Raw genomic sequence first — 14,180 nt, forward strand, 5'->3', positions numbered from 1 at the left:
TATTGAAAATATTGTACTCTTTATCATTTCAATCTGCATGGATGCAACTTGGTCCTCACATGCTCTACCCACATGGACATTGGGCATTGAACAGCCTCATCACTTGGCTTGGATGTGAGGGGCTATGTGATGAATTCACATGGTCACTCTATGGGCCACAGTGTTTAAAGGGCTTGTAGCAGAATCAACTTTTATCACTTATCTCTAGGATAAGTGATAAAAGTCTGATAGCTGGGGGTCCAACTGCTGGGACCCTCACTGATCCTGAGAACAAGGGTCCCATGTTCTCCTTTCCTCCTCACTGCGAACTTACTGCACCCTTCACAGTGAGGAGGCATAAATGCCTGACTGTTTTCCCAACAACTAGAGCGATAGTCGCTCAGTGAACGGAAGCAGAGCACTCTGGAATATTCTACTGGCCACCTGTCTCCATTCACACTGAAAAGGCAGTCATTCAAAGATTGAACGACTCCTGTTAATATAGAGCGAGAAGTTGATCACTAGTCGCCTCGTTTCAGCGGGCTGAAACAAAGTGACTAATGAGTGATCTGTCGGTGGCTTTGTATATACGGTATACCTATCGCCGAAAATCACTGTTTCAAGTGATTATTCTGGTGAAAATTGCCCCATGTAAAGGTACCCTACTTTAATACTTACTCAGAGTTAATGGCAGGGATGGAATAACATCACTGAGCTACCTGCATCACAGAGAAGACGCAGAGTAGCGAAGAGTGCCTAGTGTTGTTGCCTTGTACACAGTAGTGCCACAAACATGTATGTTTGTGTCCGTATCCTAAAGGGGTTGTCCAGTTGTAGCCTATTAATAGCCTATCCCCAGGTTAAGCCAATAATAGTAGATCAGTGCAGTTGGATCACCCAGGAGCCCATCCATTTAGCTGTTAGCCAGGCTGGTGTGCCCATGCACTGAGCTGATTTCTGCAGGAAGAGGACAGCTCCGTCCCCACTGCAGTGGCATGTTTACAGGCGAAGTTCATATTGAAGTGAATGCTCGAATACCATGCCTAGCCATTGCAGTTGGGACACAGCTGCCTGCTTCCTGCAGAAATTAGCTCCGTGTATGAGTGCACTGGCCCAGAGAACAGCTGATCAGTTGCGTTCTCAGGTCACTGACCTGTGCTGATCTGCCATTGATAGCCTATCCTCTGGTTAGGTCATCTATAGTTTACAATAGGACAACCTCTTTAAAGGGGTTCTGTCACTAAAAAAGAAAAATGCTATACTTATCTATTCCTCCCCCATCTGTCTACTTACCAGATCTTCACCTCCCCCATGTTCTCCTGTCTCCTGCAGTCCTGGGGGCATATTTGGGATTTCAGCCGTACTTAAGCAGCGCTGCTGATTAGAGCCACCTGATTGGCTCTTCGGCACCACGTGACTACACAGCGTCCACGCGGATTGCCTTCAGCAGCCGTGCACTACACACTACAGTTAAGCAGACGTGCACTACACACTACACTTAAGCAGCACAGGTTTAGGGTTACCTAAACATAACCCTAAACTGTAACCCCAACCCTAACCCTAAACCTAACCCTAAACCCTAAGCCCGTGCTGCTTAAGTGTAGTGTGTAGTGCACGTCTGCTTAACTGTAGTGTGTAGTGCACGGCTGCTGAAGGCAATCCGCGTGCACGCTGTGTAGTCACGTGGTGCCGAAGAGCCAATCAGGTGGCTCTAATCAGCAGCGCTGCTTAAGTGCGGCTGAAATCACAAATATGCGTCCTGGGGCTCACTTCAGCTCCAGCTGCCTGATTCTTCTCCTTCCTGTGAGGTTACGTACATTTGGTTGGCAGTCTTCCAAGACTGCCTATCTTCTTCAGAGATTGCTCATGCGAGCTATCTCTGAAATAGGCAGTGAAGCACAGGGATGTGACCTTCACTGACCCAGCAAAAAGGAGTTTGTGATAAGCAGCCCTCATAACAAGCTGGGCCCAGCCTGCAGTGAGCTGACCTGGTGCACTGGAGAAGCTCAACCAGGAGAAGATGTGATAAGGAGACTGACAGGGAAGGAATAGGTAAGTTTAGATAATTTTTCTTTTAATGACAAAACCTCTTTAAGGACATAGATATAGTTGAATGCAAGAAAGAGGGTGGGAGATTGGCTTAGCATCCTGCTTCTCCCTGGTTTACCAAAGTGATTGTTATTTTAACAACCGGTACAAGACAACTAGGCGAACAAGCTGAATCCCACCCTGTACTTACCTTCCAAATGTTCCTCTTCTCAACTCCAAGCTCTACAGTAGCTGCTCTTACGTAAATTTGCCAACTATTTATTTATTTCTCTGCCGATTTCTGCCACAGAGATCTGGACTAGGCATATCACGTCTACTGAGAAAGATGTGTGAAGTCCATGAGGAACTCTATAATTTTTGGGAAGTATGGAACTGTAGGAATTGAGTGTTGTAATCCACAGTGGTGGCTATAGATGGTTCCATATCACAATCTGACAACTATCTTGGTAATTCATTCTACTGTAATGTGCCAATCATCATTCTCTCTCTGATTTTAGTCTATGGAGTAGCACATACTGTACATAAACGAAGCTCCTCCTAATACGGCCATCTGTTCTTACTATCTGTACATACCTGACTTTGACCTGTGATGTATTATGATAGGAATATCTGTACTGTGGCCCCTTATTACCTCTTGGAGTATTTGTACGTGTTTGGACTATACCTTGTATGCTGCTAACTATCTTGACCTTCTGTCTTCTCAGCGTTGTGAAGCCCACACGCCACTATACTGTCTTCCTTTCTGAAGATTCCTCTGACGACGAATTCCTGCAGGAAGAGGATCCTGTTTCTGCCTTCTCTGAAAACTTTATCTTCTCTGCTCCCTTTGAATGGTCTCTGTCTTGATCTCTCTCTTTTTTTTTTATAACTCTGATTTTCGCCTACCATAGATTAGCCTGAAGTAAATTAGGTCGATGATATCATGTGTTATAGGGTGTCTCAAAAGTGTGGAAACTCCCATATAGTACAAGCTGCTGGGGAAGAGGGAAACCTGTTAGGACTTGTTACTAAAATGTCAGCCATTTTGAATACCGCCATGTTGGATTCAACTCTAATTTTGGGAAGGTAGGTGTGTGATATATGAAACTGGCATAAAATTTCACCAGAAAAGAATGGTGTGCTTTATTCTACCATAATTTTATTTGTTCTTATGATGATGTGATTTTTCTTCATTACAGGCAATGTGATTGGTTGGCATTATCTCAAGTAGAAAATGTAGAGATCGTCCTCCGTCAGGTGTTCTAACATCTGTAATTTGTAAGGATGTCATTTATGCGTTGACAAAATTTATTGTATGGAGGCACAACTAACCCCACATTCTTGAGACAGACGGCGACTGCTATGTTGTGGACTCTTGCTGAATGAGGCCAGAATGGTGGTTGCTGATGCTTCATCAGTAATGGTTTTTGGTCATCTAGATTTTTGTTCATCAGCAACAAAACGTGTTTCTCAGAATTTGGAAAGAAGATTGGAACTGCACTATGGGTAATTGGCAGTTTGATTAGGTATCATTGATTGAAATCTGCTGCAATGACACATGTGCTTCGTCGACCTGACATAAGGACGATCTGAACACATTCTGCTTGTGAGAATACCACCATTCACATTGCCTGTAATGAAGCAAAATCCTTTTTTTTTTTTACATAGGAACAAATAACGTTATGTTAATATGAAGCACACCATTGTTTTCTGGTAAAATTCTCTGCCAGTTTGATATACAGTATCACACATCTTCCTTCCTATTGGCTGAATTAGAGTTCAAACCAAGATCGTGGTATTCAAAATGGCTGACATTTTGGTGACATGACCTAACAGCTTTTATGTAAAATTAGATCACTGTCTACAAGACCATTTTCATTCTATATGAGTGTTTCCACACTTTTGAGATGCTCTGTAAATGTAACGTGTACAGTAGGATCAATGGTAAATTTGATGCATAGATCCAGCCAACACTGTAATAAAATAAATGAAATATTGATCTGCCATAGTACGTCCCTCTCCCATACTGATCCACTTAATGTTGAAATCGCCATTATCTACAGTATATGTTGAAGAAAGTATATGGCTTTTGACCGCAACTATTAGACCACATATGTTGTCAATGAGCATTCTGGCCATGGTCACACGTGTTTCAGCAGAGACCTCCCTATGTATGGCCAACTGTAACCTGAAAAAATGTCCCTTCCATTTAGCATTTTTTCAATTAATTTAATTGTGTAAATGACATCTCACTTATGCTTACCTTAGGCCTCAACAGTATCGGACGTTGAAGGAATCAGATGCTGATGGAGATGAAATCATCAGCCCAGAGAAGGACAGCGATTCAGTGATTGACCAGGAGCTATCACATAAGGAGGTCCCAAATATCAATCTACTTGAAGATATCTTTAGTAATTTCGATGTGGAATCACAACCACCACTTTTAAGTCAAGCCAAGAGTTTGGAAGACTTGAGAACCCCTAAGGAGGACCATGAAGACCATTTCACATTTGATTATCAGGTGAAGTATCCTACTTAAAACAATAAATGAATTTAGGTGCCTTCAAACGGGATGACTGCTTTCACACAAGAGCAATAGTTGTTTGGAGAATGGAGTGTGCCGGTGAACTCTTCCAGCTGCCAACCTCCATTCACAGCAAACAGGTAGTCATTCATAGATGAACAGATTGACAGTCAATTGGTTTTTAGGTGAGATAAAACCAAGGGACTCTGACAAGTGAGCAATTTTTTGCTCACTGCCTTGTGGGTGGCCGTGTCCACACAGGACAACTATCGCCTGAATTTGCTGTTTCCAGCGATTATTTGGGTGATGATCACTGCATGTAAAGGTAACTTTAGGCTATGTTCACATCTGCGGTCAATCATTCTGTTATGTTTTGCCAAAGGAACAGAAAAATTGAATGATAGTAGGGAAAGGATTACGTCATATGACAATAACGAACAGCACCCAATGGACCCTGTTGACTTGGGGTCAATGCGCATTTTCATGCTGCACTATTTCTTCCAGGATTTAGTGCTGGATCTGTGTTGGAGACTCCTAACGAAGTCTCCAACACAAATGTGAACACAGTCTTAGCAAATCTGAAATTGCACCTAAAGTAATGTCACACTTATGTTATAACATAAATATTATAATAACTTATGGATTTCAAGATTTCCACTTGTCATGGAATGGTAACCTTCATAATTAAAAAATTAAGCTTTTGTCCTGGCCATGTAAGAATTACACGGCTCACACAGCTCATTGCTAGAGAGAGTTCTAATAATTAGACTACAACAAGCCGAGCATCAATATGATTAGGGCAGATTTGTCAGCCTCTGTAAGCCAAGCATGGATTTTTCCATTCGATAACCGCTAGCAGATGTATTGAAAACCATGAGGGAGTGATGTACAAAGCATCTGGCCCTGGGCTATGACACTTTTTAAAACCACTTTGTTTAAGAAAAAAATAATTTTTACACCATTTCAATGAAATTTTGTTTGACAGAGAATGGATCTAACAGTACCGGAGAGAAATCGTTTGGTTCCACCAATGAAATACAGCCATCCGTACAATAAACTATGGAGCATGGGGCAAGATGACATGGCTATCCCTAACAAATATCTTCAGGTTTCACCTGAGAAACACACATCCCTTCCTGGGAGTGACGCAAGTACTCCGCATAAGGAAATTACATCATTATCTGTCGATAAAGAGGGAACATCTAGCAGCAGCCAAGGTAATATCACTATCCCAAGACCACATGGAAGGAAAACGCCAGAGCTGGGAATTGTTCCTCCTCCACCAGCTCCAAGAGTCTCTAAGCAGCTAAATGTACCAGCAGTAAGTGAGTCTGGAAAGCTACAGCTCGGGGAGAACATCAGCTTCCCTTTGCAAACTCTACAAGGACCCTCGAGAGAAACATTAGTATCGGATGGACATAGAAAAGTTTCTGAGGACTTGTTACAACCTCTCAAAGTTTCTACTGAAGTTTCTGTAAATGATGATATTCTTAGTCTTTTAGATCCTTTAATAGTAGGTCAGGGCCAGAGTGAAACCATGCCTCCTCTAGGTAGCGGTCTTCAGAGCTCTGAAGCACCCCATTACTCCAGCACTCCATGTTTTACCTCTCTACAAAGTGATTTTACCCCTGCAGCTTACCCTCATCAGTTGGGATTTTCAACCCCACAACCTGCATTTATACATTCACCGCTTAATCCGTTTATCCAAGCAATGCCACCGGACCATTCTATCTCTGTGATAGGCATTACAGCGAGACCATTTACTCCACCAGTTGTTTCCAACTCTCTTTTCTCAAGGTCGGTTTTTTATCACAGCCAGAGACGCCCAACTCCAGCCTTGTCAGGAAGTAGTCTACTTGGCCACGTTCCATCGGGTCCGACAGTCAACACGTTAATGCCGCAAAGTCAAACAACCTCAGAAACGCGGCAAAACATTCCACCAATCATAACTGGCCCAGTCAAACATAGAACTTTGCCTATAACTCAGCCTCCTGCCAAACCTCAAAATAACAAGCCCAGGGAGTATCCAGCCATCCCTCCTAGACCTTCAAAAATCTCAGACCCTGTCCTTCTACCCTCTAGACCGGGTCAGCCTAAGGATCCTTTTGATGAGCTGCTCAATAAAACAAAAGAAGCAGTAACTCCAACTCCGGGCAAAGTCGAACAGCTACGGAAACGATGGGAGACTTTTGAGTAGGATTCAAATTTATAGGTTTTGGTTAAGGAGCAAGGGGTCTTGCTCTTAAAAAGACATGTGGAATGACCATGGGATAAAATATTTGCTCCCAAATTTCAGACATTTTGGAATTAAAGGCTTTAAACACAATTGACTCATTATACTCTTTAGGTTTGGGTAACTCCCAGTTCTTGCTTGTTGACTGCTTGACTACTTTCGAGTTGGAATTTGTCTTGAAGTAGAACTACTGAATCCAGCGCTTTAAAAGGAAAAAACTGGTGCGAAGCAAGCATCACAATAAGACGTCTGTCAAGGACTATAAATTGACACTTTGTTTATCGAGTTAACTCCCCACCGAGTCCCCGAGTGTGCTATAAGATGTGTTAGCACACGTTATTATCATGTGCCGCAGTTTGTGAAGCAGCACAGTTTTTAGTCTTCGATAGCAAATTTGATCATTGTGATAGCAATTGTGATTATTGTTGTGAAACACACAGTTTTGTATAAAGATTTTACAGCCACTAAGAATCAAAAAGTTATTAGCTGTGTAACGGAATGCATACACTTAATCGGTAGAGGTTTCTGTGACTTAGTCCATCAGTCTTCAAAACAAGATATAATAGGTAGTTGCCGCACTTCGGTCTTCGACACTTCAGTTGATATAAAGTTAAAGTTGACATTCTATGTACTATGTCCAATTAATTGATGTTTTAGACCACCAAAAATGACAGTATCTAGAACACAGAATGTACTAGTTTCAAGTGTAGCTTGTACACCATAGTGTCCACATGTACTCCTCAATACTCACATAAGACCAACAGGCCATGTTTAGGTGGAGTTTGCCCTTTTAGCTGAGACATCTAAAAATCAATTTAAGTCTTTTCAGTGTCAATATACACACTATATACCACTGTTCTGTATATACGTACAGCACCAGTCACTTATACACAGTACTTGTTGCACTAGGCAAAGTAGATTCTCACTGAAGCCCTACACTACACAGTAATACAACGTGGGGAGATTTTTTTTTGTTTTTTTGCAATTTTTCTCTTACCATACTAAACCCATGGAGTCCGCCTTAACTGATGCCATGATATAGAAAAGAGGAACCCTCCCATGTTATATGAGTATACATGGCGCAGTTTAGATGTATGGTTCTTCATACTACACGTGTTAAACACTTTTACGTTTCTTTTAAAGTTCACCAAAAAGTCATTTTAAACTTCTGGACGTTTTCACAATTTTGCCCCGCTGGTTCCAGTCAGGATTAACAGGGGGATTTTTTTGTAAAGAAAAAAAAAATTAAAAAATAAAAAATTTTTTGGGATGAGATTGTTGTTTTTCAGCTGCCTTAAGTCTGAGCTGAAAGGTTCAAAGTAGTAAGAGGTTGGTAAGAGCGGCGCTGTGTTATTTCTCCGCATTTACTACAGTATGTTGTGTAGCTCTACCATTAACTTTATTTGCAAAATGTTTGCAATGTGAAATAGTAATACTGGAGCGTCATAGCGACATTTGTGCATGTAATACCGCCACATCAACAGCAGCATAATGGCACCCAATGGTTGCTATATAATGTACTGATTTTTTTGGTAGACCACTTTTCCCCAAGATCATGGTATTTCCAAGGGACAGTCAAGCCGCAGACAAAGCGAACGCTATAATACAATACCAGCCATTCTTTTATGAGGGCAGAAACAAACCTCCTGACTATTGAATAATTGCCAGTCATGAGAGTTGATGAACGATATAGCAGTTCGATTGCCACTTGTGTACTATCATATGAACCATTCAATAATCAGGAAGTTTTCTTTGAATCTTTTGTTTCCCCCCTATAAGTTATTGGCGGCAGCAAGTTGCATTTACACAAAGGGGATGTACTGCTGACAAATGAAGATTTGTCCATGTACACAACAAAATGAATGAAAAACAAGTGAATTATCGTTCACTCATTGGACATATTTAAACAGCACAATGATGTGGAATGTCGTTCTTAAGAAAGGCCCATATGGGCGATCATTACCCCATGTAAAAGTCCTTTAAAGAGGTTGTTGATCTTTAAACAATAGATGTCCTATTTTAAGAATAGGACATCAATATTAGATCAGTGGGGGTCTGCCGCCAGGACCCCTGGTGATCAACTGTTTGCTGGCCCGCTGCAATACTGATTGGAGTTGATTTCTGCTGGAAGCAAACAGCTCTGATCCCTCTGTAGTTGCCAGGTTGGTACTACATGTAAATTTCCCATTAAAGTGAGTGCAAACCTTGCCTGTAATACCAAGCCTGACCACTGCAGTGGACACAGAGCTGCCTGCTTCTAGCAGAAATCGGCTTCAGTGAGTAGCAAGTCTCTGCCAATCTACTATCTAGAAGATAGCCAATGAATAGTTTAAAGCTGATCAACCACTTTAATATTCTGTTCAATCAGCAATATATACTATGGGCATATTCATTATTGCGTTCCGAGCATACTCGGAGTGTGGAAAACATAGAAATTAGGACTGTAGTTATGGGCAGTGACTGCTGTCAGCTGTGTCCCTCGCACTGCTGACTGTATTCTGCCTCCGCCCGGTCCTGGTTTCCATGTTTCTCATGCTCCGAGCATGTTCAGAATTCAATGATGAATATGGCCTAATTGTGATATAACTGCCACCCTCCCTGTGTAGTGTGAGTGCACTGATTTTGATACTAGGAAGCATTTATTGTGGCCCCTGGAAAATTCACTTAATTGTCTTCAAAGCAATTTGTTTTTTGTAAGAAATTAATGTAAATCCATCATGTCATTCAGTTACTGTACGCCGCGATGTAAAAGTAGTTTTGGGGCTATATAAACAGTATATGGAACAACTATATACATACAGTGTATGCTCTGACTGCAGAGGAAGACAGTATGCACTCTTTAACTCTTTCCAATCCTCTGTCTGACGTCTTCCTACATTCTGATTGAAGCTTGTACAGCTCCAATGTCAGAAGACGTCCAACAGGGTATTCTTACCGTCTATTGACAGCCACTCCTCTGTCGGTGCTTCTCTGGTGCACACACACTGGTTTTAGCCAGCAGATGGCACTGTTGTATAACCGCAAAAAGAGAAAGCCTTTTAGGAAACTCTGAATCCAAAATTGGATTGGAAAGGGTTAAAAGATCATATATAGTTCACCTAAGGGTGCAAATCTAGATCTTCAGTAGGGACTGGGCCCTCTCAGACTAAGGCAGCCCATGCATATTAGATCTTTCCCGAGCCCATACACATGCACTTGTCTGAGCATGCACATGTTTTGCATTTAGGGAGGGGGAAAAGCCTTTGCTAGACACCCCTGGAAGCTGCTTATCTCCCAAGAACAACAGGATTAGGCCTCAGAAATCCAACTCAACATCTGTGAGCGGAAAGTCTGGAGGCCCTCACACACATCAGATAATTGGGCAGTTCTGCCAAAACCGGTGGGTGTACCGTATATCTAATGCATATGGCTACCCTAATTTCAGACATCATTCAGCATTACTGCTGGCCCTGATCTATACTAGGCAAACGTATGGCAAAAGGACATTCTTTTGGCATACATCTGATGTCTGTGGGCACATTAGATGTAGATACTAGGAATACTTACACTGAGCATATTGCCTAAAGGCCGTGGGAATCCAGCCTTACTTGTGGGAATGGACTGGACCCCTCGGCTATATATGTCAGCTACAATGCCCAAAAGTTGGGTAGAACTGGATTGCTGCTTCAATTAACTGTATATACATATATAGATTCCTTGGAGAATGTATCTACAGATGCAGCCAGATTTAACTTGACTCTTAAGTTAACACATTTTGATGACTTTCTGTGCCTTGGTTTGTTCACTTTTTCAATAGCTTTTGTTGTGTTAAGAGATCAATAGATTTGCAATGGCTTAATGATAACTTGTAGCAGAAAGTTATCAGTCAAGTTACATTTTGTTACATCTGAAGTTTCCAACATTCTCAGCTGCCTATACAAGGAAAAAAACAAGGGAATAGTTTATCATTTACTCCATGTTTAGGGTTGGTGCTTCACATTATTAACTGAAGACCCCTTCCACCAGGATGCTAGAGACCATTATGTGCTTTTATATACTTATCTGCATATAAAGCTGCCATAATGACCCTGTATCCAGCACCGTGGCCCCAAGTCATCGTGTCCTAAGCTTTGTGACTGCCAGAAGGACCCTCTCTCTATTTTGTTGCACTGTAGCGTTCTTGTGTGATACGTTAGCCTCTATATATTTCAGTGCTGCTTTACGTTACATTTACCGTGTATTAGGCTACTTTCATACCTGCGTTAGGGCGCAGTTCATGGTTCCCGTCTCTGCTCCGTTTTTGGATAAAATAGAAAAAAACGGATCCGGGTTTTAATGGGGTTTAAAGAAAAAAAAACAAAAAACAGAAAGACTTCAGTTTGCTTCTTTTCCGTCACATTTCCGTTTTTGAGGATGGAAAAGTAATGCTGCAGACTGTGCTATTTTTCTGTCCCCAAAACCGGAAACCTGATTGTATCGAAACAAACTTAAGCTTTTTCGTTTTTTTGAAACCTTATTGAAATGAATGGGGGGAAAAAATGCACCTGGTTTTTTTAAAAATTTTATTTCAGTTTCTCTCCTCCAAAAACGGAGCAGAGAGACAGAAACCCTGAACTGAGCCCTAACGCAGGTGTAAAAGCAGCCTTATATACCTGCTGCTTGCACCTCCATGATAACACTGTTCTGGGAGTGAGGGGCTTTTGCCGTGCAATATAGAGTAAATCGAACAGGTGCGGAGGCGGCTGCTGCTGCTGTACCAGAATTTCATCAAATGCACCACCCCACCTACTGGTCAAGAAATGTTACTACAAACCTTACTTTTTGTTTCTTTAGTTTGACATATATGAATATCAAGTGTCACATATTGTAATAGTATGAATTGCATTGAAATATTCTAGATCATGATAGTAAACTATTGTGTTTTCCGGCAGGGTTAGACTGGAAATATACATTGTATAACCTACATGTAGATGGAACACGATAAGATGGATGCACTGTATAAACATATTACTGCACTAATTTATGACAAAGTGCTTATCAGGTCGCCAGTGTTCTCTGATAAATGTGTATTACTTGCTGGAAGTCATTGTTCTGCTCACTGATGCCTCTTTTCTACTGTTGCTGGTTTAGAAGTTTCTCTTGTAGCAAAGCATTAAAGTGGACCTGTCCTATTGTTCATTATGGAAGGTAGTAACGTTGCAGAGGGAAGTAATGTCACATGTGTCCACTAATTCGCACAGTGGAGCCATTTAATATAAAAACATAATGTGTAAGGCTGAAAAAAATACACATGTCCATCCAGTTCAGAGTATTACCCCCCCCCCCCCAATGTTAATTCAGAGGAAGGCAAAAAACTCCAATGAGGTGAAAGCAGATTTTTCTCATTTTAGGGAAAAAAAATTCCTTCCTGACTCCAATCTGGCGCATAGAATAATCCCCAGATCACCGACCCTTTTGAAGTAATCAGGGCGTGTATGCGCCAGGTCCGTGCCATCTGAACAGGCGCACAAACATTAGATTTGTGCGCCCGTTCACGCGCTTTCACGGCGCCGGCGGGCGCATGTAAAAACACCTACGCTCATGGGAAAGAGCCCTCAGGCAGAGAGTTCCATAGTCTCACTGCTCTTACAGTTAAGAGCCCCCTTCTATGTATAGAAATCTTTCCTGTAGACGTCGAGTCACAGACAAGTTTGTACATTTTTTTTGTTGTGCGACTTTTCTCAGAATTGATGTTGCGAAACACGTCACTATGTAGCCCTTTTACACCGAATGATTGAATATCATTCAAATGAGCGAAAATGAACGATAATCGTTCAGTGTAAACGCAGACAAGGATGGAACAACGAATGATAAATCGTTCATGTTACATTCATCATTCAATCATTGTTTGGCTCGTTCACTAATCGTTCGGTTTAAATACCGATCGTTCACTCGTTCTCATTCTCTCATACAGTGAACGAATGAACTATTTCTTGTTTGAGTAAGCCAACGATGTATCTCCCTATATAAACAGCCAGCCCGAGCACACAAACTCCGACATAATCAGCTTGTTCAAACGAGAAATCGGCAGGTCTAAATGGACAATTAGACCCACTCTTAGGGTGCATTCCCACGAACGTATATCGGCTCGGTTTTCACGCCGAGCTGATATACGTTGTCCTCATCTGCAGAGGGGGGAGGATGGAAGAGCCAGGAGCAGGAACTGAGCTCTTGCCCCCTCTCTGCCCCTCTGCACTATTTGCAATGAGGAGAGGCGGGACGGGGGCGGGGCTAATTCTCACCACTTAGCCCTGCCCCCGTCCCACCTCCTTTCATTGCAAATAGTGCAGAGGGGCGGAGAGGAGGCAGAGAGGGGGCGGGAGCTCAGTTCCTGCTCCTGGCTCTCCCAGCCTCCTCCCCCTGCACACGAGGACAACGTATATTGGCTCGGCGTGAAAACCGAGCCAATATATGTTCGTGGGGATGCACCCTTACAGAGACCATACAATTAGGCGTGCATTATTCCTACAGCTGATCATCTCATTATTTCTATTCCCAGTATTAGCGGTGCCAGAGGAGTCTTGCTGCTGCTCATCCACTCCACTCTGAGCGGAGTGTGCATGTTAATGGGCAGGTGTTGATACGTGCCAGCACATAGAAACCATAGATTAACCCAGGTACAGTAGCTGACTGTCAGTAGCCATGAAGTATTGTACTTGTTGTGCCTAGGCATTTATTCCGTCTGCATATGGAATCTCTTGTTTTCTGCTGTGAATAAGTTTCACATACCAGCCATATGAATATAGGTTAGGGGGACGGAGATTACAAGTCCACTTTAGATGCTTGTGTAACAATAACTCGGAGGCGCCGTATTCTGCATGTGACTTACAGTACGATTTTTAACTTATCATAGTGTTTTGTTTTTAAATACAAATCTTTTCTTTTGCTTTAGTGGCGATGGGAGAGTTATGTGATTATGTCAGGCAATGAACGGGTTAAACGTGCATTTTGTTTTATACAGTTGCATGCACATTTCAGTGATGAGCGTGTTCGCTGTCTCACAGAAAAGTATTTTTCTATCATTTATACCTTTTTATCCTGTGTGTAAAACACAAGACAACAAGTATCACTCTGTTTTTCCTTTGAAGCTCGGTGAAATAGTGTGCACTTTACAAAGCCGTGAAAATGAACTTGTGAAACTTACAGGAAAATAAATATCTACAGCCAGCTACCATCCTGCCTCGTTGTATCCTTTTATAGCGCCTGTGGATGTGGATGTTGGAGAGCGGCTACTGTTCAAGTGTTTGGTTCGTGTCAGTAAAGTGTAACTGTCATTTCATTACTTCATCTAAATAGATCCAAAATGATGTGCTTTTTCATTTCATAATATATGTAGATATTAATTGTTGTCTGCTTGCAGTTACCACTTGGGGGAGTGTATTGAGGATAGATTTATAC

At 42.0% G+C, this 14,180-nt stretch overlaps 1 protein-coding gene across 3 annotated transcripts in view; it reads left to right on the forward strand.

Annotated features, from left to right (window-relative positions):
* DENND1A (DENN domain containing 1A) overlaps nucleotides 1-12,917 on the forward strand; it is a 674,161-nt gene extending 661,244 nt beyond the window's left edge. For 2 of the 3 annotated variants that reach the window (XM_066580803.1, XM_066580804.1), the window contains 2 exons: nucleotides 4,276-4,528; nucleotides 5,517-12,917. In XM_066580803.1, coding sequence (XP_066436900.1) covers nucleotides 4,276-4,528; nucleotides 5,517-6,728 — 1,465 coding nt within the window. In that variant the 3' untranslated portion in view covers nucleotides 6,729-12,917. Of the gene's footprint in view, nucleotides 1-2,732; nucleotides 2,862-4,275; nucleotides 4,529-5,516 lie in introns of all 3 variants that reach the window. The other variant, XM_066580802.1, reaches the window with a different exon arrangement.
* Nucleotides 12,918-14,180: the final 1,263 nt, after the last annotated feature.

This window comes from Eleutherodactylus coqui, chromosome 10 (genome assembly GCF_035609145.1).
Source record: "Eleutherodactylus coqui strain aEleCoq1 chromosome 10, aEleCoq1.hap1, whole genome shotgun sequence".
Taxonomy (NCBI): domain Eukaryota; kingdom Metazoa; phylum Chordata; class Amphibia; order Anura; family Eleutherodactylidae; genus Eleutherodactylus; species Eleutherodactylus coqui.